At 39.8% G+C, this 22,934-nt stretch overlaps 1 protein-coding gene across 1 annotated transcript in view; it reads right to left on the bottom strand.

Annotated features, from left to right (window-relative positions):
* adck1 (aarF domain containing kinase 1) overlaps nt 1-22,934 on the bottom strand; it is a 65,023-nt gene that overhangs the window by 28,099 nt on the left and 13,990 nt on the right. The window contains exon 4 of the mRNA XM_080480910.1: nt 8,941-9,144. Coding sequence (XP_080337036.1) covers nt 8,941-9,144 — 204 coding nt within the window. The remainder of the gene's footprint in view (nt 1-8,940; nt 9,145-22,934) is intronic.

Raw genomic sequence — 22,934 nt, 5'->3', positions numbered from 1 at the left:
GTAGTGGACACAGATTTAAATCTATGCATGCAATTTAGCAATTCCTGCACTCTTAGTCTAAAAAAAAATATAAAAATCCCAAAAGAACTAGTGTCATACTTAACTTCAGACTAATGCTGCAAATGAGCAGATATCCATTATATTAGCACTGCTGTTCTTCAATCACTGTAATATCACTTAGCGGGCTTAGATTGGCTTAGATCCTTCATATTCATGTCTCAAACTGTACCGTGGGGGAAAATTTGCCCGCTGTTTGCGACTTGTGAAACAGGAAAAGGGGCTAATTTGAACACGTAGTTGGCCCGTCAGGTACGGGCCCGACATGATCCCCCGCAGAAGATGCCTTCGGATGATGAATTAAACAAGCGGCACAAGGTCCTGTGTGGGAACAGCTGAGTTATTCATTATGCAAATATGCTAAACGGAATGAAATTGTACTGCAGCCACCAGCGACTCTACCCGCCACGGCGCCGAGCATCCAATGGGATCTGACATGCAAAGAAGTGCTTTCATGGGTTAAGGGAACGTGTAATTTCGACGATGAGCTTGTCACTTTGAGCAGCGGCGGAAAAGCTGAGAAATCCCAGTGAAATTTAAACTGAAGCAGATTTTCCAATTTTGATTATTTTTGCATCATACTGAAAAAACAAAAAACAAAAAAAACAAAAAACAACTTGCTCTTTATTATGTTTGCAGTGTTTGTAGTTGTGGCTGGTGTGCGGCGTCTGCTTCACACCACCCAGTCACAGCTTATGTTAATCTCTGTTGTGGAGTTAATAAACATGGTAATGCATGCGCATGGGCCCCGCTCCCATTGGGAGAGCCCCCGCAGTGACATACGTTCCCTGAAATGAGTTATGGCACAAATAAAACGGTCCCCGAGGCCTCACGGTTGGATGGCAACACATCGGTGTCTGTGTCAGCGTGGCGAGGTGGCCATTTTGGCTGCTGGCGGCCGGCCACAGCCCCAGCTGGGTGAAGACACATAAATCACTGCTGCGCCGAGGAGAGGAAAGAAAAGAGATGACTCAACTGAGGAGAGGAAATCAAAGTCTCAACTCTAAACTCTCAACATGCATGTTCAGATGTCTTTATATGGGTCTCAAAGCCTTGTGCGATCAAATAGGGTGAACGAGCAATAAATACGATACTACAAAAAAAAAAAAAAAACGCTTCACTTTCACATTTTGAAATTTGCACCATGCTTTGCTTTTGAATGACAGTTCCTTTCAGTGTTTTGTAAAAAGGAAAAGAAAACTTCTATCAAGTATTAACTATTTCTTTTTTTGTCTGACTGTCGCATCAATAAAACGTTACAACTTCATGCAGCATTTAGTAACTTCCTGGAGGCTTGTCTGTAATAATAATAATAATAATAATAATAATAATAATCTGACAAAGTTCTTTGACAAAAAACAGTAAAAACAATCAGATACGCCCATCCATGACAAATTCAAAAGATCTTTAACAAAAAGCAATATATATATATATATATTAAAGATTTTATAGAAAAAGTAAGTCAGAATAAAATCTCAACAAAAGCAGATGACTTAAGAACAACATATTAAATAGGGTTCACATAACAGGGAGCAAATTAAATGACAAAATACGGTATAGGTTTAAATAAAGCAAGTTACTGATTCAGTGAGCTGAGAGTGGTGGAACACTTCATTTTCAGTCCCCTCTTCTGAACAACTGAAGGTCAAAGTGAAAATCTGAGCCCACACACAAACTCACACGAGCGTCTCTGAGCCTCAAATATGATCAGCAAAATCTTTAAGTCACTGGTTATACACACAGCGAGGCACTGAAGAAAAGCTAAAACCATTTACCTGGATATTCTGCCTCATGGAGTTGGTCTACAGCTTCATCATCATCTTCTTCCTCTTTCACTGGACATTCCTAAAATCCTTCGGCCTCCAATGATCCAAATATCCCACTTTTAGCCCTCCGTTTATCTACAGAATTCCTGTACTGAGTGCAGCTGATTTCAAGAGCAATAACCTCCGAGAGTCATTCTCGTCTGGTTTCCATCTGGAAAACAGCACATTACCAAACTCCATCAAATGTTCAAGTGATCTCATTCTTGTCAGCCTTCTAACCATTCAGACCTCATTTCTAACGTTAATACATATAATTTTTCAATAAAAGTTAATTAAACAAATCCCACTGCCATAAAATGTATATGAAATTAACGACGGTAATTATTCTCAAATCTTTCAGTAGTGGAGGATGCAGGATCCTATGATAAATGTGACAGTTTCATTTAATTCATCTATAATTCATCTTCTACAACCACTTTAATGACAAGCCAATCCGAGCCGTGTGGTTTCATTACAAAAACCAACAACAGCACCCACTAGAGGCCCTTTCACTTTAAGCATTTCATCGGTTTTCATGTATACGGACATTGTTCTATGAAACGTTGCCGTGTAAACGTGAACCGTTTCTGAAACCAAAATGTTAAGAACGTGTGTCTGAGCAGGCTGGATCAGAAAGCAATGATTCTCTGAGAGGGTAAAGGAACTACAAGCAGATTATTTCACGTTTCCCACATCCCACATTGGACGGGGAAAAATAAACCCCGAAAGGGACCTGATATTTCATGGCAGCTCAAAAAAGGCCTTATTTTTGCATCCCATGCAGGCTGTTCTCCTGGGAAGTAGAGAAAAAGTCAACTAGTGTACTAAAATCTACAGATATTTGGCCCGAACAGCTTATGTGTCGCTCGTTCATGTTAACCATTATTGTAAATGGCCGTCACTTGTCTTTTGCAGCGAGAGGAATAGGAGATGAAGACCAGAGGAGACGATTGATTGACTACCGATTGATTTTTGAAACATTTTCAAACATATCCTCAAGTAATCCAGCTAACAATTTCAATTCACCCTGGTTTTTAAAAGACTCCCGTGCCACGCTTCATTTCTTGGCCTGTCAGGCACAGGTTTGGTTACGACAACCTACTGCTGCTTCCTGAATCTCCATGGCCACAGATGTCCCGACACTCCTGCTGCCTGAACTTGACAAAACCCCCACGATGCCCTCATGCTCTCTTTCACCACCACATCTCGGAGCCGCCTAACGCCCAACCTGGAAACGGATCCCGTTTGGTAAAACAACATATTGCGCGCGTTGGCCTTTCAGCAGTTTTCTGAAGAGGGGAAGTGGCAGCCAGAGCTAAAAGCGAACCTCTCCAACTCCACGCACAGTGGGAATGCATATGTTACCACAAATGGTGCTTTAAAAGCGGCACGGCACCACACACTACTACTCCCCACTTGTGTATGAGAACATCCAACAGACGTGGGAATAGGGAGAGAGAGAGGGAGAGAGAGAGCGAGAAAGGAAAATAGGAAAAAGATCCATGTGTAGTAAAAAGGAAGTGAAGCTGAAGCTGCGCTCCCGACTCCAGAGCCGCCTGGTACTGCTCATCAGCGTCACTTCTTTTCCTGCCACTCCAAAAAAGGGGAGGAGGGCTGATTCATTCAGGCTGGCCTCTTTGTAGATGGGAGAGTTCTATTACCGCCTTTTCAGTGATAATGACGCCCCAAGCAGATACCGGAAGAAGTCGAACTGAATGAGCACCTTAATTAAAAAAAAATAAATAATAAAAATATCTGAAAAAGACAAGAGAAAGTTCTATAGCAGCTGTGAATTAGGCAAATGCAATTTGTAAAAATACATAGAGACCGACAACACCGGGCTTTTAATTTATTCTTTTCACTGACAGGAAGAGCTGTGCAGTTTAATCCAAAACATTACTTCCATTGTCGTTCAGTAGGTACAGGCGGTGGTGTAGCATAAAGTATGAATACAAAGTGTGATTGCACACTCATCATTAGTAATATTACTACTATTATGAGCACAAGTGAATCTTCCATACATAAATATCACACCACCTGCTTGCCTCCGAATCGCTGAGAGCAACTTCCTTTTTTCTCTCTCTCTCTCTCTCTCTCTCTCTCTCTCTCTCTCTCTCTCTCTCTCTCTCTCTCTCTCTCTCCTTCAGCGGGAAATCGTGTCCCATCAGATATAGGGATTGAGGAGCAGACGCTGCTGCTGGCAGACAGAACAAACAGTGGAGCATTCACCGAGCAGACCTCAAAGGCTGTGATTGCACATTCATGGTGTACACGGAAGTGAATGACATATCAGAAAATTAAAATGACACTGACGTGACACGCGGGCAGAAGTGATGCAGCAGTCTTTCATTTTTACATTTCACCACAGCCGCGCGAAAGGAAATTCATTATGCAGTCCTCACAGACAAACGGGTTCTCCATGGTGTTTTTAAATGGACTATGAAGAGAACGTGGTGATTTCATTCCCTCAGATTAGGGCCCTGTTTACCAGACAATGTTTCAAAAAAAATAAATAAAAAAAAGATGTCCGATTACACGGAAACGACAAGGAGCGCTGTGCAACAGGCCACGAGTTGGGGCAGTTCTTTGTGTTTGTAATGAAACCACCTTCGTGCCACTCTGGAGGCCGCCATTGTTATTGTCCATCTACTCGTGTTTGTGTGAAGAAGAACTATTCACTGCGACCGTGGGGCACAAGCAGCATCAAAAAGTTAACTTTTCTTCGGAAACAGTTTCCACAAAGTTGTATTTTCATTGGATCCAAGCAACAAGCAGCAGGAGCTTTGCGTTTTCACTTGTGAACGGGGCTGGAAAGTCTGCGCAGTGGTCAGAAAGGTTGACTCAAAATGGGCTGGGTTTTGGAGACGGAAATGTGTTGGCCGTGAGAGGTACGGTTTTTGCAATAGGATTTGGTGTTTCGATGGCAAATGGAGTACGCGATAGTAGAATAGGAATGTGGGTGGGCTATGTGGATGGGAACAAGCATGAGGTATGGAAAAGGTTCCATTTACAAGACAAGATTTTCAAGTGAAAGGGCAAACTCACTGAAAGCAGAACTTTTTGAAAACGACTCCCAACGTGGAACTTCTTGAAAGCCAATTGTCTCCCTGTAACTAGAGAAAATGTAGCTTTTCTAAAAATGCTGACACCGCGCATGTGCAGGAAGGATCCATTCACGTCAATGAAGACGGCGTGTAGGTTACTCTATTAAAATAAACTGCATTTCAACGATGAACTTTCACTTGAAACACCGAGTACACAGGGTCTAAGTGTGGAGTGTGCACATGGGCATGAGATTGACTGTGGGCTAGACTACTGAGTGTGGTGTTGATGGGTGTGAATCTGACTGTGGGCAATAAAACTGGGAATGAGTGGGGCCAATGAAGACGAGAATTTCTGTTGGGATTCTGCGTGGGAACGGGTGCAATTGTGGGCAATATTGATGAGAATGGGTGCAGGTTGTGGGGATGGGGATAGGTGTGATAAGTGCAATGTGCTAAGGAATAACCAGAAGCATGGCTATTTGCTTGGATTGGAATTTAGAAAATTTAAACTGTACCAACATAAACCTACTCTGGTAGATAATGCTGTCACGATAACAAACCACGTTGCAAAAAATGACCCATAATTTTCTGAGTCTAAAACAAATAATTGCTCACTAAAGTTGGCTAAAAGCATGAAGTGTGAAATCCCATCGATCGGCCTTTGACACACTGCACTATGTTATTGAGCTTGATGCTAGAAAAAAAAAAAAAAAAAAAAAGAGCTCCTGGGAATAATTTCAGTGTCTAATCCAGCAGGTCTTTTTTCACATCGTTTGTTCACAGTGACAAACAAGGCAGAGGAGGAACAAAGGCAGCACTGTATAGCACTCATCATCAATAAATGGCAAATTAGAGGCTGATTAAACTTGAATTGGGAGTTTTTCTACAGTTATAAAGCAATACAATGATGTTAACTCGTTATTAGAAATGCTTTCGAACCCAACTTTGACATTATTTTGACGGCTGTTATAAAGCTGCAGCCGAGGCCGATAAAATTTGCTTGATAACTTTTAAACTGTTCAAAAAGCTGTTGAAAATCCTGAAGCTACCTAAAGCAAACAATGAACATCAGATAATTAGAGACACAAGAAGTGAAAATCTTAGTGTCATTTTTCTGGCTCCGTATAAACGCCAGTTTAAGTGAAAACGCAGCGTTTTTTTTTGTTTCAGAAAAGTTGCACATTTACACGGCAACATTTTGAAGACGATGTCCGTTCACGTGAAAATGTCAGAAATACTGCAAACAATCTAGTTTTGACGTTGTGCTACTAGCGGGTGTTGTTTGTTTTTGTAATGAAGCCACGCACACGCACACACGCATTACAAGTGACTCAACTATAAGTTTACACGGCGACAGCTACAAGTGTAACTGCAAAACCTTCGGAGCGCCGGAAGACAACAGTTTTGCGTTTTCACTTGAAAACGCTGTTGTGTAAAGCAGAGTCCAGAGGTAAGGCACAGTTATTTATGTTTGTGAAAACGCGGAAAAAATATAACCTTAAATTTTTTTTTGATTTTTTATTTAAATTGTTAAAAAAGAAGCATTAAGTAGTATTCTGAAGGTACTTGCTGTTCTGACGGTCTGGTGGAAGAAACTGCCGCAGAGTCCAGAATAAAGCCAAAAAACCACAATACCTCATGACACTGAACGCTCCTCCATAGCCACAAACAATACACTCTGTAGTTCAGTGCCATTCCTACCGTACACAGCACGCACTGTTCTCAAGCAGGCAGAAGATGTACGGACATTTTTTCAAAAAATCTTTTATCACAAAATAATAAATTGTAGTATTTCTCTTCGCCATCAGGTGAAGTCTTGACTTTCAAGTATGCGGGACCCGGGATTTGAATCCCAGTTGAAAGTTAACTTTACCCTTCCAATTAAAACATTTTATAACAATGGTTATGATTGTATCGTTCATATTACACGGAAGAAAACAGGTGTCTGAATATCATAAGAAAATGTTATACCAGCATTTTATGACAGGCAATAACCTGTCAATAATGTTATAATTTTTGTAATAAAGAAAATAATGTAATGGGACTACATTTCTTGTAAATAAAAGCCTTATTTCTATTTTGCTTATCAAAAATAAGCATAGTGAACGCTGTTAAATTCATCCAGAGTATGCATGCGCTCTCCATTCTGGATTTAACTTTTTTATTACATCGTTGGCTTTATTGGCAAAAACGTGATTGACTTTATCACATTCCAAATTGCCAATATTATGACATTTCTGGAAGTTATTATGTTATTGGCCATTATTACCTTATTGGTTGCCATACATCCAAGTTCTTCACAGATGACTGACGATGTGATAATAACAAAAAGAAAATTGTTGTGAAATAAAAAGTAGATGTGAAATACATTCAAGATTACAAAAGTAAAATTTTTTTATAAAATGACAAAGAAAAGGGAGCGTATGTTTGAAATAAATTATAAAAAAGATAGTGTAAAAAAACATAAAATAAGAATTTTAAAGAAAACGTTACTTAATGAGTATAGAAAGTAAAAAACACGTAAAAAATTTGCGTGTTCTCTTCCTATGTTCCTCTTATATGCGTCATTAGTCAAATAAAACTAGAGAATACTTTCCTGTTCAGATGGTACAGTAAAATCTTTTTGATGGCGGTGACATTTCTGATGACGTTTAACAAGATTTAACTCTTACTGCCTCACAAATTGCTGTAGTTTTGGGTCCAATCTAAAAATGTAGGGATTGTTTGGGACTGCGTAACACTGAAGGAACAGCGTGCGCAAAGCATTTATTGATGTAATGTACGAAACAACATACAGCAAACGCCATTTCTTTTACGAACACACACACACACATACACAAAGCTGATGTGTGTGTGTGTGTGTGTGTGTGTGTGTGTGTGTGTGTGTGTGTGTGTGTGTGTGTGTGTGTGTGTGTGTGTGTGTGCGCACGCGTGTGTGTGTGTGTAGTGGAAGGAGACAACCAATGTACTGTAGCTGAGAATAACAGAATAATTGCCTTGCCTCCTGCGGCTCTAAAAGGCCCCATAACAAGTAGTTTGAGAGCAAACGCTGCACTCTGTGCTAACAGCAGCATTAACGGCTTTTTTCAGCAGCATGGCTTGGTTATGAAATGAAATAAAGACAGAATGTCAGACGTATCCACTTCGGCTTTATTTGCCCCCCTCCTTTTTTCTGTCCTGCTTCCAACAAAGTGCACATGCAGGGATGAGCGCCAGCTCTCACCTTCAGACCGTGACCAGACTTCAAATCCCCCCCCCCCCCCCCCCCCCAAAGTCTCAAAGGAGCCAAAACTTAAGTGCATCAAATTAACAGGAAATATAAAAATTATTAAATACAGATAGAACCTGAGAAATGTTTTGTCTTTTCTTCCCCATAACATTTCCATAAATGTTACCTAACCGTTGGGATTCAATTTACAATGAAAGTAGTTTGAGCGGCACATGATATGTTTACAGGTAAGAGTTTGGAATTAATGGGCTTTTAAAGTTAAACAGATTCAGGAGGTCACAGAAATCTGTGTTGTTTTTTTTTTTTTATCGTCTCTCGTGTTGTGCAAATTACTGAAAATGCACATTTAACTATAGTTAATGTAATCGAAAGTAAATGATCAGAAAAAAATGATTTTGTCCAGTAACTGGTGTTGTGTGCACATTGTGGCATTAACGTGGATTGATTGACATTATTATTTCAAAACATGAAAATACACCCAAAAAATAAAACAGCAGTCAAATCATACAAAATTAAGATTAAAAAAAAGTTTTTTAATCAATCAGCATATAAGCAGGAAGAAGAAAAAGCTCTATTTTGAAAAAAGTTATAAATGTTTATTAGTGAAAGGTAAACCTATCGATTGATAGAGCGACATAGATAGATGCATAGCCTTCTTGTATCCTTTGCATATGCAGTATAAATGAGGCTTTATGGCATTTAGTAAGTACCTGTATCAGTACTCGTACTTTAAAAATGTGGTATCAGTACATCCCTAGTAACGGCTATTTCAAAGGGGTGAAAGAATGACTGACATAAGACTCACCTCCTTCCCGAGGTCCTCTCTGATGACCTGCTGGATCTCCGCCATGCTGCTCTGAGGAGCTCGGCTGTGGAGCACCTTCAGCGTGGAGGTGTACTCCTCGGGCAGCAGGTAGTCCAGAGCGCCCAGGTGCTGGCCCACCTTGATGAAGGTGCCCCGGTTGGCACAGCACAGGTCCCGGAGGCGCTCGGCAGACCGCCGGTGTACCTGGAGGCGACGAGACGGAGCCATCGGGCTTAATAAGCAGCCACAACATCAAATGTTGACAAGTTTTGTTGAACATCCCGCCTTAAAAGGACCGACTTGCAAACATCATTTCTCGTGAACCTCATGAATCAGGTTATGATTTGAAGACCTTTTTTTTTTGACTTGCATAACTAAAAGAAAGTAAAAAATTTTTTTTTTAGAAAACACAAATATTTTGTTTGATTGTAATTCTTTGTTTCATTCAACAGTAAAAATAAATAAATAAAAATTAACAGTCTTAGCAACAAAACTTCCAATTCAACACATTTCGAATGAAAAGGCGCAGAAGAGAAGATCACTCTTATAATATCTGCCTCTCGGTTGCCTTTTAATACATTTACATCAGCCTGTTAATGTTCAGCGTTCTAAATATTTACAGAAATATTAAAATGTTGAAAATAAAAGTAGATGTTATTTATGCATAATGTTTTCTGTAATACAATCACAGTACAGAAGCTGACTGCATCTTTAGGTTCAGATTAATCTATTTAAATTCACATTTCACTTGTGAAGTCTGAAACATGCTGATCAATTTCATATTAGACAAACTCAAAGGCGATTTACATGCAACACCAGAGAAGATACGACAATTTTGTTTTTAAACCCAAAACCAAACAAGGACAATCTCCACATCTCGGTTTAACATTACAAAATGTTTTGTTTTTATTTTCGTTGCGACAAATTTATCCATTCTGGAGGTTTGTGTTTTCCTAAAGCTTCAAATGCATATATATGATTCTGATGTTTTGCTCTCTTACACTTTAAAATGAATAAACTCGAAGGATATTTATTACCCAGGATGCACCGTGGCTGTAAAAAGGTTTACAAATTTTCTTTTTTCCACCTCAAATTGAACCTCAAATGAACATTGGCAGAATGTGTCTTAACAGGAAAGGAAAAGTTAAGGACATTCTGTTTTTGTGCTGAAAACCAGTGTGTGTGTGTGTGTGTGTGTGTGTGTGTGTGTGTGTGTGTGTGTGTGTGTGTGTGTGTGTGTGTGTGTGTGTACAGTGGCGGTCCCGTCCCGTCTGTCCCATTTGAACCAGCTGGAAGTGATAATGCTTACGGAGAGCTTCTCTCCTGAGACCAGTGCAAATAAAAAGGCGTGAAATTAGCTCCCCTTAACCTCCGTCACCCCCACCACACACACACCACACACACACCCACACACAGACACACACCCGCACACACAGAGCGTGCTCCCGCAGGACCGTTTGACATGAGTGTCATCTGGGCGATGATGACAAAGCAATGACAGAAACAAGTCACCAGAGATTACCAGATGAGCCTCTCTGCTTAAAGAAGCCCCTTTAGAGGAGCCGCTCATGTTTGACCACAACAAATGAGCAAACGTTCCAGGTTTAACATATTTTAATCACGATTTGATAAAAAAAAAACCAATTCTCTTTGATTGAATTTCTGTATTGTTTCATAAAAATGTATACTACTGTACACATAACGATTGAGTGAATAAAATATTTATGCTCAGAATCCTATTTTCCAATATAGTCTGATAATAAAGGGGAATACGATTTACAAATAAAGAGAAACTACACACATTTCAACCAAGTAACTTAGTATTTATATTAGTATATAAAAGTGGTTTTCAATGATCTCAAACAATAAATTCAGAGCGATCTCTACCTTTTTTCATAATAGTATCCCCTAAATTCAAAGGGTGCCGAACACATTTTAATTCACATACAGCCCAATATCATCCTGAGTGAGCCGGATCAGTAAAAATAGTGGTATACTAACCTTTAAACTTAAGCTTAAAAGCTTTTCTTTGTTTTGGAGTAGATTATACTGTGAATGAAAAAGTCTGTTTTTGCCAAATGTTTCGCAACGAGTGTTGACAATTACTACAATCTCAGCGTGATACTTTCTGGAGCAAAATACAGTGAAATGTTCAAAAATCTTCTCCTATAAGTTGCATTTTGCACGCATGTTTTTAAAAACTCCCCCTGATAAACTGTGTTAAAAAGTGTGTTTTTTTTTTTTTTTTTTATTTGCTTAGTGGTTTGGCCGGGTTGGAGCCTCTTGCGGGCCGGTTGTGGCCTAAGCGTCTTATGTTTAACACCACTGTTCTAAGCAGACGATTTTTTAGACAGAAAAATTACATTTAAAAAATGTTAATTATTTTCAAAAAACAACAGAATTTAAAGATGTCAAAAGTCGTCATCACAACAACTGTGGCCAATATTACAGATATCAAACATTGGAAAAAAGCTGAATTCTAAAAACCATAAAAGAAATGATGTATTAACCAATTATTTTACGTCAAATTGGTTCCGGTGTGTTTCAATGTGCCGTACTTTTGATCATCAGATTTCATGCTCTATAATACTTTTTAAACAATGTCTTCTGCAACACTGCAATTTACCAACTCTCAATTCTAAATGGCTGGAGGATGTATGAAATGAAAGAAGGCAAGTGTTTCTGAAATGGATGCCAACAAAACAATATGGTGTGCACAAATCTTTAAATAGAAGTATTTGTTCCTTTTACAGTCATTGTGTCGCTGCATGTTCTGCACTATTGTCAAGTGAAAACATTTAATGAAGACAGTTCTTATGGGTTGCTCCTGATAAAAAAAAAAAAAGAAGAAAAAATATAGTTTATGTCCATTTATTTTTAATGTATTTAAACCAAACAAAAGTTGAATGTCGCCTTTCATCAGTGACACTGAAGGATATTATAAAACCAGTATTTCCTGACACCACAGGCTTGAATGATTGGTCAGTTTATCAGCTGATCAACAGAGAAGTGTTTTGAGGGAATTTACAGGGTTTTTTGTGTCCCTCCAAAATAATAGTCAGAATTTTTGAGTTTTGCTGGACTGCCGGTCAAGATAAAAAGACGACGCTTCAGACTTTTCCTCAGTAAATTTAACTTGTAAGTTAACGGGATCTATGTGTGCCGTTTGTGCTCAAGTGGAGCAAGAAGAATGTTTCAAATGTTCCACCAAGTATTGAGCACTAATCTAGAAATTTACAAAATCCATGCTGCAAAAAACAATTGGTGAATCATTTCCATTGTCTTCTGGTTGTATTTTCAAAGAAATGTTCAGTCTGTGTACATTTAAGATGTGTTGTCGTTTGGAAGCAGGTAACCATTACCACCACATGTCTGACTCCTGTTCACTAGATTCATTACTGACGTCACCGTCAATATTTTGAATTATTATAGAGCTGGTTTGTTGTGGCGTTCAGCTGTATACACATCATCATTTGTATCTTTAGGTGGACGGGGTTATATCTGACACAATATAATCAGAATCTGATTTGGAGGCGATCACGGTGAAAATCCGCCATCAGTCTGCTGACGGCCGGTTGCCTCATCATCAGATCGATCATCGCACCTCTCAGTCTTGCTCTCCTCCGGTAATCAGTATGCTTTGTCGGATTGGAGGCGGTGACATCACCATGGCGATGCTGCTCACCGACAGCCTGGGGGGGGGGGGGGGGGGGGATGGGTTGGAGCGGGCTGCTCGCCGATTGGCCGCCGCACGCCACCGCCCACCATCAGCACACATGCGCAATCCAATGGGATGGAGTGTGAGCAAATTAAAACACACGGGTTAATTTGTGGTACAACAGAGAGGCGAGGGGAGCTCAGCGCAACAATGCCTCTGGGTATCTCTGCACTCATCCTCTTCACACACTTGGCAAGGATGGGAAATAAAAGGCTTGAGGAGCCTGCTTGTGTGTCGTATGTTTGCTTCAGAGGGTCGTGTGAAACGCATGAAAAGGTGAGACAATGAGGAGGCGAGGCAGGCGGAAGATGGATGAAACAAGGGGCAGGGATTGGAAATAAAAATAGGAACTTAACCCAAACTGCACAAATGGAAAAGCTTTTAGTAAATCGTACAGCACAGAGCACACTAATATACGACATTTTCAAGTGCTCTACGCCGTGGCATTCACCCACTCACGTACAGATAATGACGACAGCCATGCAAGGTGCTCGTCTGCAACTTGAGTTCACATGTCTTGGTGAAAGAAATTGACACACTGAATTGAACCTCCAGTAATGAGATTGGACCACCTACTTCACCACCTGATATACAGCATCACAATATAAAGAAAAAAGAGGCTATTACATATATTCAAAATCTTAAGATGGATTCACATGGTCTATTGTTGTATACATTGATGAGCCATTCACTTATATCTAGGGATGTGAGGACAAGTACAAGTACTAACACTAGCACTAATAAGCGACATAAAGGCCCCTGCATACTCCCATTTAGAAGCCTTAAGAATAATTTTTCAATTCAATTCAATTTTATTTGTAAAGCGCTATATCACATCAACAGACATCTCAAAGCAACAGAACCCAACTAAACCCGTCCAAAGCAAGCAGATGTAACAAGCAACAGTGGCCAGGAAAAACTCCCTCGCAGGAAGAAAGTTCATAAGAAATCCCTCTTCAGGAAGAAACCGTGGGGCGCACCGTCTTGACCGGTTGGGGGGAGAAAGTACATGGGATAGGACAGGGAGAGAGAGGAATAGAAGAGGGAGAGAGAGAGTGGCAGACAGGCGAGATAAATACAAATACTAAGAAAAGTCTATGATGAGCGTTGGTCTGATGATGAACCAATCTCAGTCTGGAGTTTCCATCTTATCCACATAGCAACCAGCTGCCGAATTTCAGTAATAAAAGAGAAAATTTTTGTCCGAGCTGCGGAGCTGACAGCTTTGAGGTGCATCGCATACGTCCGACCCAAAAAAACAGGCTTATATGGACGTGGAGAGACGATAGTGTCAACTCAGCTTGGTGGTGGAGATGTACCATCATGAGCTGCGATGGTTACAAGTTTTGGACTGGCCAAAGTAGTTTTGCGTGTAGTGCTAGTTTGTCTGATGTTAACATAAATAATACAAACGTACCACAATAACGTCACTGATTCAATTCAAGATTGTAGGACGAAACTATCCCATTTGTTACAAAAAACTAAATTTCTGCAAATTGTGAATGGATTACCAACAAGCAATTCTGAAGCAATCAACAATGAAGCTGATAATGGGATTTGCTAAAAACAGAAAGTACCAACTGTGTATGATTGGTTTTGTAATTACAAATAAAGATAGGCCCAACAATTCAAACAACTGCTGTTTTTGGAAGGAAGCGAGCAGTCTGACAACTGTTGACTGACCTCTGGTATCAACGCTCTTATCTTCACACTGGAAATGTGCTCATTTTTAGTCAATACTGGTACACTATACTAATGTGCGTGTATAGAAGTCTCAGTAGATATGCAGTTTGAATTAATGCACTGGACTGTTAGTTGTTGGTGATTGATGATGAATTCGTCAACGCAGTTGCGCAAACGCAGAGCAAATAGATTCACTTTGAATTATGTTTTCTGGTGTCTTACTCTTGTATAAAATTTGATCAATTCAATCGCCTAAAACAAACACAATCGCTACGATTTGAACAGACATCAGGTTTGATATATGCACAATTTTTCCAAACTTTTCTTTGTCGTTTTTTTTTTTTTATACCTGTACGTGCCAGAACTGATCAGGGTTACATATTGTACTGTAGGCGGTTATAATGTTATGGCTGACCAGTGTAATGGAACGAGATGAGAGACTTAAGAAAGTCTGGAGAAGATAATGTGTAACTTTAATGAGCATCCACCGTGGTAATCAAATTATTATTTTGTAATCACAAAATCATGATGTGCTGTAATGAAATAAATGATTATAGAGGAAAGTTATGATCAACCTCAATTAAGATCATTAAGTGATCTCTTGCTGGGTATAACTGTAGCAACATTCATGACAGAGTCGGATTGTGTGTTATGATTCTTTTTTTTCCCATTTGTGGTGACAGACAACGAAGCAATAGATACGAACAAAAAAAAATAAAATAAAAAATCTGTGTTGCGACTCATCTGGGAATCATGGCACAGTATAGGTGAGGACAGAAAACTTCTCCCAAGGTAGAACTTTTCGAAAATGCTCCGACTCTGAATTGTTGTGGAAATGGGGGAAAACACAACTTCTATAAAACACTGCTACTGCGCATGGCAAAAGTAAATAGTTATTCTACACACGTGCGAGTAGATGAACAATAACAACTATGTTTGCCTCCAGAGTGCCATATTCTCCTGGGAATGTTAGTTTTATAGTCATAGTCATAGTCATCGTAATAACAATCCAACTTTGTTGTCTGTCCAAACAAATGTCTAGATAAAAACATCGTTTATGTTTATAGCATATTGTTCTCTGCTCATGTGTGTGATTTCATTTTCAAAAACAACCAACAGCACCAACAGCACCAACTACTTGGTATGTTAACTACATCATTTTAGTTTTTTCTGCTGTTTCCATACAAAACAGACACAGTTTTCAAAATACTGCTGTATAAAGTCAAAACTATTCGGAAACAAAAACACAAAAATGTTCATTTTGAAGCGTTGTCATGTTAATGGGCCTTAAAGGGTACTAAGTTGTCGGAAATTGAAAACAATCCTATATCATCGACAATGCCTCAGGACCACTTCAGAAACTGCCTTGTGTGAACCATGTCTTTAAAATGTGCATTCACTTTAATCGAGCAGTGACCTTGCAGACAGCATTAGATCCTTTAACACAATTAAGAGAACTTGGTGGGGTTCAAACTAATTCTATTCTACTGTGGAAACATGGGTTAAATTCAAGACAACATCCTAAAGCAAACAAATATATTCCATTAGCACTCTTTATAGACTTGAATGGAATCACACCACAATGTGGTCGGGTATCAGGGCTTCGCTTGGAAAAAACGACAACAATCGTTTCATTGGGATTGCATTTCTCTCTTAAAATTGTTCTCTCTCTTCAGCTCCGACTGTCTTTATGTTTGTAATTAAAGCTCTGGCCTCGGGGCCAGTTCCCCGCCGTGCAGGTCGGTGGACAGTGTTCAGATGCCAATAAGCACAGATGGCAAATTGTTTTCGAGGAATAACTCCTCCCCTCCCTTTGTGTCTCCAGTCGAGTGCAAGTGTTGCAGGATGCAGCATGAAGATGGCACACAATAGTGAAATCGATTCAGCAAAGACACACATTGTCGATTGACCAAGGTGATGATATCATTGGCAATCCCCCCCCCCCCCCCCCCCATTTTTTTTTATATTGAGATTTTCCGATATACATTTGATTTGAATGTCTCTCATTTAAATAGTTTGTAAAATTCATAATTGATACACATTATATTGTTTTAAATTCCTCACTTTCCACCACAAGTGGATTTTTTTTTTTTTTACTACATAGACAGAAATATCACTTTTATTTCACATTTATCCAACACTTAAGTAGAACTAGCAAGATAAAAAGTAGCAATCTAAATAGAAGATAAATATGCATATTTGCCAGAAATCAATCCCTCTCGCTCGGGTGACTAGAACATTAAAAAAAAAAAAGCCTGCATATTTCTGAGTCATAATTCCATCTTGGATCTTGGATGTGAAGACTATTTACAAGTCGGAAACTGATAATTGCAGTGACTCTGAGATGTCTTTAGAGTGTAATTACACCCTCTCTTCCTGGTTTTACTTCAATGCCTTTCAAAGGCTTGGTGACGACACAAGTGACATCAGAGGCACTGAAGACCTTACACAACCGTTTTCTGCACACTAAGCAGTCCACATGCAGGCCAAGCAAATTGCCCGTTGCAGTACTGGGCTGGCAGGAAATAAAATTATAATGTAAAGCAAATATGATTTATGTACAAATCAAATTCTGCATGAATTGCTGAGAGTACAATTAATGGTGCATCATCGTGGGGTCAAAGAGTCAAAGGTGTGTCTGTGCTGTGCAGCTGGACGCCACAGAGCCGCGTCCTACACCGGGAACCCAGCTGCTGTAATTGATTTCTGCTGCCACACCAGGGCTAAATGACTGGGATTAGCGGACTATGAACAAGGCCTATTTATTACTGGGATGCTCATGATTAGCTCGTTACTCAGTTCACTGAGGCTCATCAAGCCGCCTGTCACCGGGGGAGGGACGGCGCAGAGGTGGGGTGTGTGTGTGTGTGTGTGTGCGAGACTAGTGTGTGGATATGTGTGTTTGTGGTTACATTTAAGCCTGTGTAGTCAATAGGCCTTGTCTACAAGTATTATGGCAGCAAAGCCCGAGGAGTTAGTGAAGCCTTTCATGCAAGATCCCGCCAGTATTTAACACAATGATTCCAGAATGTACGGTATCTAAATAGACCGAGGCTCAGTTCGGGAACCCTCTTGCTGCTGCCGGTGTTAAAAATGTCATTCATTTCACCACAGCAGTACAACGAGGTGGGGATAAACAGGCACAGTTCGTTATCTCTTGGAGCCAAGTGTAGACGCGAAACCCTCGCTGTGCCTCTGCTTTCACTCCCGATATGAGGAGAGCAGCAAAAACCGCGAGCTCAATGGCGAACGTAAGAGGGAGGGAGGGGAAAAGAAGGGTTAAAAGAAAGGGAGACGGTGGCAGGGGGTGATTTTTCAGTAGAAGCCACAGTTAATTTCATGCTCCGCATTTTATTGTCATGCTTCAGTAATTGTGCCTCGGCGTCACATGAACGGCGAAAAGACTTTGCCACAAGCCAGTGGCTGCTCGGCAGAGCTCTGTCAGTGCATGGTATGTACATACACACACACACACACACTTCACACCACAGTGAAATCTCCACTTTACAACAACTGCTCAACATTATTCCCAATATTTTTGCCTGATTTGTGACATTTCGAGCTTCATTCAACATTGAGGGCAGAAAGTTTCAGTGTCTTTGCTCGCTTCAGATAGTAGAACATACACATGGAAATATTTCCGTTCATATTTAGAAGACAGATTGATTGATATGATTTGTTGGCCATATTCAATGAATGTATGTTACACATCTGGATCAGGCATATTAGCATCACAATGACAAAGGAGGATAATAGAATTTCAAGAAAACCTTTCTATCTAATGCGAAACACCCAATGAAGTAAAAAATGTTCAAGTTTTCATCTCATATCTTTGGTCTTTTTCTTCATAATTTCCCTAACCTGTGCCAAATAGTTATTATTTTTTGTATTTTTCACATCATAACACTTCCTTTTCTCTGCTGAGACTGTCTCAAATGGCTGATGAAGCTGTAAATGATTAAATTATTGACCAACAACAACTTGGGCTTAAGTTAGTTGCAGTGTCTTGGTGAGTTTAGTAATAATTGTGTTCTAATTCAGACCGTGCATCCATCAAAAGTTGCAATCAAGGGCCAAATGAATTGCGGCACAAATCCAAGTCCTAAATCCAGTCGACAAATATGAATTTTTAATTTCCAATGCAATAGAAAATCAAACATGTGTGACACATAAGGATCTGTCACACACAGCAACAAGACGGCTGAACAAACGCCATCCAGTTGAGGGAAAAAAACCCAAAAACAAAACACACTTTCAAATGTCTTTTTTTGATTTTCAAATTACAAGTGAACCTCAGTATAAATGATCTGAGTGAAATATCTTCTCCTCACGCAACACCGGGAGGGAAAAGCTATACTGGCTGCAGCTCAGGTTTCAATTCTTCCCCATAATACGGTAGTAAGGCAACGGTTGCTCGGCAACCGGTGTACCCCTTCACAACCCAACTGTGAGGCCCGGAAATGCCCAGCAGACGGCTGCATTGCATTAACTTTAACCTGCATATCACTTCAGAGGAACCCGTCTTCCAAAGGCTGCGCAGGCCAAACGCTTCAAAGGACACAGGCCATGATCTGTCAGTCTATTACTACCAGCTATTACATGAGATTGTCCTCATTTCAGAGAAGGTCTCAACTTGCTCTTCTCCAACAGCCCGTCAATATCCACATTTATCACCACGATGTGTGCGAGGCTGCGAGCTCGTGCACCTTACTTGGCCAGCACTAGTCAAGAGAACACGAGATTGACTGACGTACTTGACGCCATGCATAAAACAACTATAAAAGACGATTAATACCAACTATGCCATTGTATGCGAGTTACCTGCCGTCATGGGCAGATCTACCAGGGTGGCACAGCATGGCAAATGCCACATAAAAAAAAAAAAGCCTTGCCAGTCCTGTTAACAGCAACAAATTAAAGAAAAATTATGGCCAATCTGACACTTAAGTGTGTGAATCCCCGACTGCAGTGAATGCGACATGAGATAACGCCAGAGCGGCAAGTGACTGGCTGATCTGCAACATGCGATTCAATTCAGTATACATGCAATCCCTCAAAAATACCTGCCCCCCTCTCACCACCATATAAATATATTTTTCTAGATCCGCCCTAGTCTGCTGCTATAAAAGTAAAAGAAAAAATTGACAAAATTTACATAGAGACAGATAGAGTCCGTGAAAAACAAAACGGTGCTCAGGTTGCCTGTTGTTGCCGCTCCGGCCCATGGCGCCATGGTGGCCCAGTGGCTGGATTGGTGTACAGTGCCTCCGGTGGCTGCTGGACCTCCCAGCTAATTAATCGCAGTCTTCCACACGCCTGGTGGCTGCTCGCAACTCCGCAACTGAAAATGGTTTTGTGTTCATTCCCTTGTTGTTGTTGTTGTTGTTTGCCCCAACACTTGTTTTGAATATTCTCAGTCACGTCCTTCTCCTTCCTGTCCATAAATGTGTTTGCATGATTACAATCCTCCAAATGTCTAAAAAATAAATAAAAATAAAAATAAATAAAAAATTGCGTTCCATTCACTGTAATTTTGATACCACACTCCCTGTGGGATCCTACTCTCTCACTACAGGGCAACACAAACTAATCAGCGCGCACAAAGCACAAGCCGTTTGTAAAGACTTTATTTCAAGGCAATGTCGTCCTGGGAAAGTGCTGCACCTGCCACTTTTCTTCTCTTCTGGGACTGATGACTGTGCTGCTATTTTATGATGTGCTTTTTATTGCTTACTATATATTTTCACCCTTTTTTGAGTAGTTTTATAGACTTTTTTTTTAATTGTGTCTGGTTTTATAAATGCTGACTGATGTAGAACAAGGACTTCCTTTGATGTACACACAGACATTGTAGGAAAAGAAAAAAAAACCTACTTAAAAAGAGTAGTTACAGCATACAACTCAGCTATTACTGTTTGACATATAGATAAGCCAGAAGGGCTAAAGTAGCTGTTCACTATATTCAAAGACGGCTATTACTGAGTTAGGTCTTCATAACGTTTGCATTTGTTGGATCACGTCAGCTTCTTTGACAGATCTGGGTATTTTTTACATGTTCTGAAACACTGGCTGGTAGTAACTCTAGCCTCTTTCCACTTTGGTGACTCATTGAGTGACATCTATATCCAGAATCTGCTCACTGAGAGGAACCTCAAATCAGTAGAATTAACATATTTTTTCTGATGTGTACTCCTCGCCTTCTTTTTTATTTTATTTTAATAATGAAATATTAGGCGCAAGCTGACATTCAGTTTCTTGCTCAAGGGCACTTCGACATGTGGACAGAAAGTGAATCACACCCGTAAACTTTTAAGAGACAACCCGCGCTACCAACCGAGCCACAGTCGATTAGTATCACGTATACGACAGATCAGTACAGTTTACACGTGGCAGACGCCGCCGTCCAGACAAGTACTCTGTGCTTCGGAAAAACGTTTGGAAGCAGATCATTCAAAATAATAATTAACTTGTCCAGGAATGTTAAAGCTGAGGTGCTTGAGCTGTGTTGTCAATAAAGAGTATCAGGATTTCAATGCTATTTATTTGCTTCTACTACCCAAGATAAGTTGGCCTAGTTTTTATTATAAAAAGAAGAAAAACAAAAAGTGTGAATGGGGTGACTCGGTTCACCTTTCAAATTGAAAAAGCTGCCCTGAGGCTTGTTTATTCTCACATTCAGAGTAATTATGTTTAAACCAGCTTATTCTCTATCAAAACACAAACCCGTTCTGACTTCACTCCTACACCATCTACAATTTCTCTACAAAAAGATTTGCTGTGTTGCGTTTGTATTATTATTATTTTTTTTTAAATGCCTCTGCAAACCATTACAAGGATGGTCTCCTTCAGAAAAGCAGACAACCTCTAGAATAAAGCAAGAGTAAAAACAGAAATGTCATTACTGAGCCACCAATCTTTAGCATTAAAGTGGCTATGTATCAAAGTGGGTCGGATTCGGTTGTTTGTGCGCAGGATAAAGTCTGCAGACTGGTGTCAGGACTCCAGTGAGCACAGCAGTGTGCGTCGGTGTCTGCCACATCACGATCATACATGACTTGTTGATGACGCGGCAGCAAAGATTACAGAGCTGATGAGATGGGATGACTCCGTGACAAATACATTTCAGAATGATTTGTTTGGGTGTGCTTATGAAAAATGCACTGCTCGACTCCATCAATCTGTTTTTTTCTGTTTTTGGGGTTTTTTGTTTTTTGTTCTATAATGTGCGAGCTGTTGGGCAGAGGGGGCTACTCCTCGGGGACTTGGGTGATGGATTCAAAAATAAAACGTCTGCAAGAGAAATGAGCTCCGAATACAGAAAACGCGACCAGATCCACCCTCCCGCAAAAAGAGAGAGGACGCAGCCAAATGCGATGCTGACGGAGGGCTGGCTTCATCGGCTTCAGGAGTCGTCATGGCAACTATGAGGCATGTCCTTTACTTTTGAAGGTCCCCTGGAAACATCTTTTTTTTTACTTTCTCGGCTATTTGTGTATACAAGTGCAGTCAGAGTAATAAAGATATCAAAGGTTTATCTTAAGGGGTCATTTAATGCAGATTTTCATTTCATATAATCTAGAAGGTATTAGTCACGAGTTACACTTTCTTAAAGTTGCAAATTTATTTTTGTAAAAACGGATAATAAAAATGTCCCTGTTAATTGTGAATTTTTTCACTTTTTTTTGGTAATTTAATTGTGATCACAGCTGCAGTTAGATTGTTAAATGGAGGAAGATGCTCTATGATCACGATGCTACCAAAAAACAAGTGATTTATGAACAAAACAGCAAAAATTAACTAGTTTGTTATGCAGACAACATTAAACGTGATGAATGCTTGGTTGACGTCTCACAGGTATATGGGTACTTTCACCTGGAGTTTACTTAAGGAGTAACTACGTCACAATTATTGCCAGAATCAGTGGTATTTCAGTAAGACGTTATCAAATCATTAACACCAATTTTGGTCAATTTAACTTCACTAGATCGCAAACCAATAACATAAATAATGGTCAGCTATGTAATAATTGCCAATAACACACTTATACTGGACATTCTGAGTATAAAAAAGTCATTGATGTAATAAAATAATAAACCACAATGGACAGAAAATGCTGCATGGTATGTATCATCAATGAAGGAATGACAACTACGACATCCACTTCACCTATTTATGACCAGCAAACTGCACAAAACCTGCAAAAAAAAAAAAAAAAAAAAAAGCTTATGTCCAAAAAAGTTACCCTATTTATGTACTGTAATATTACTTGCAGCAGTTATAACATTTTCGTAAAGCTTTTTATTCTCCTTTAATCATGCAATACTTCATTTTTTACATTGCTGGCAGGTTATAGGCCTCATTATCAGATTATTGGTTGTTACAGCTATGTACTTTGGAACTGGTTATTGACTTTCTGCAGGACTTCTACAGAGTCTAAGGAAAAGAAAATGTTTTTGTGTACACAATCTTTGTGTGTGTATTGGTCAATAGCACAATCACTGTAATTCATGGAACCACCAATGCACATAGCCACTGATCAGTATCCAGCTGTGTACACCCCTGCTACTTCAACTGCATGAAAGTCCAGTATATA

This window comes from Lipophrys pholis (assembly GCF_963383615.2).
Source record: "Lipophrys pholis genome assembly, chromosome: 14".
NCBI lineage: Eukaryota > Metazoa > Chordata > Actinopteri > Blenniiformes > Blenniidae > Lipophrys > Lipophrys pholis.
This window is presented reverse-complemented; position numbering and strand designations above follow the sequence as displayed.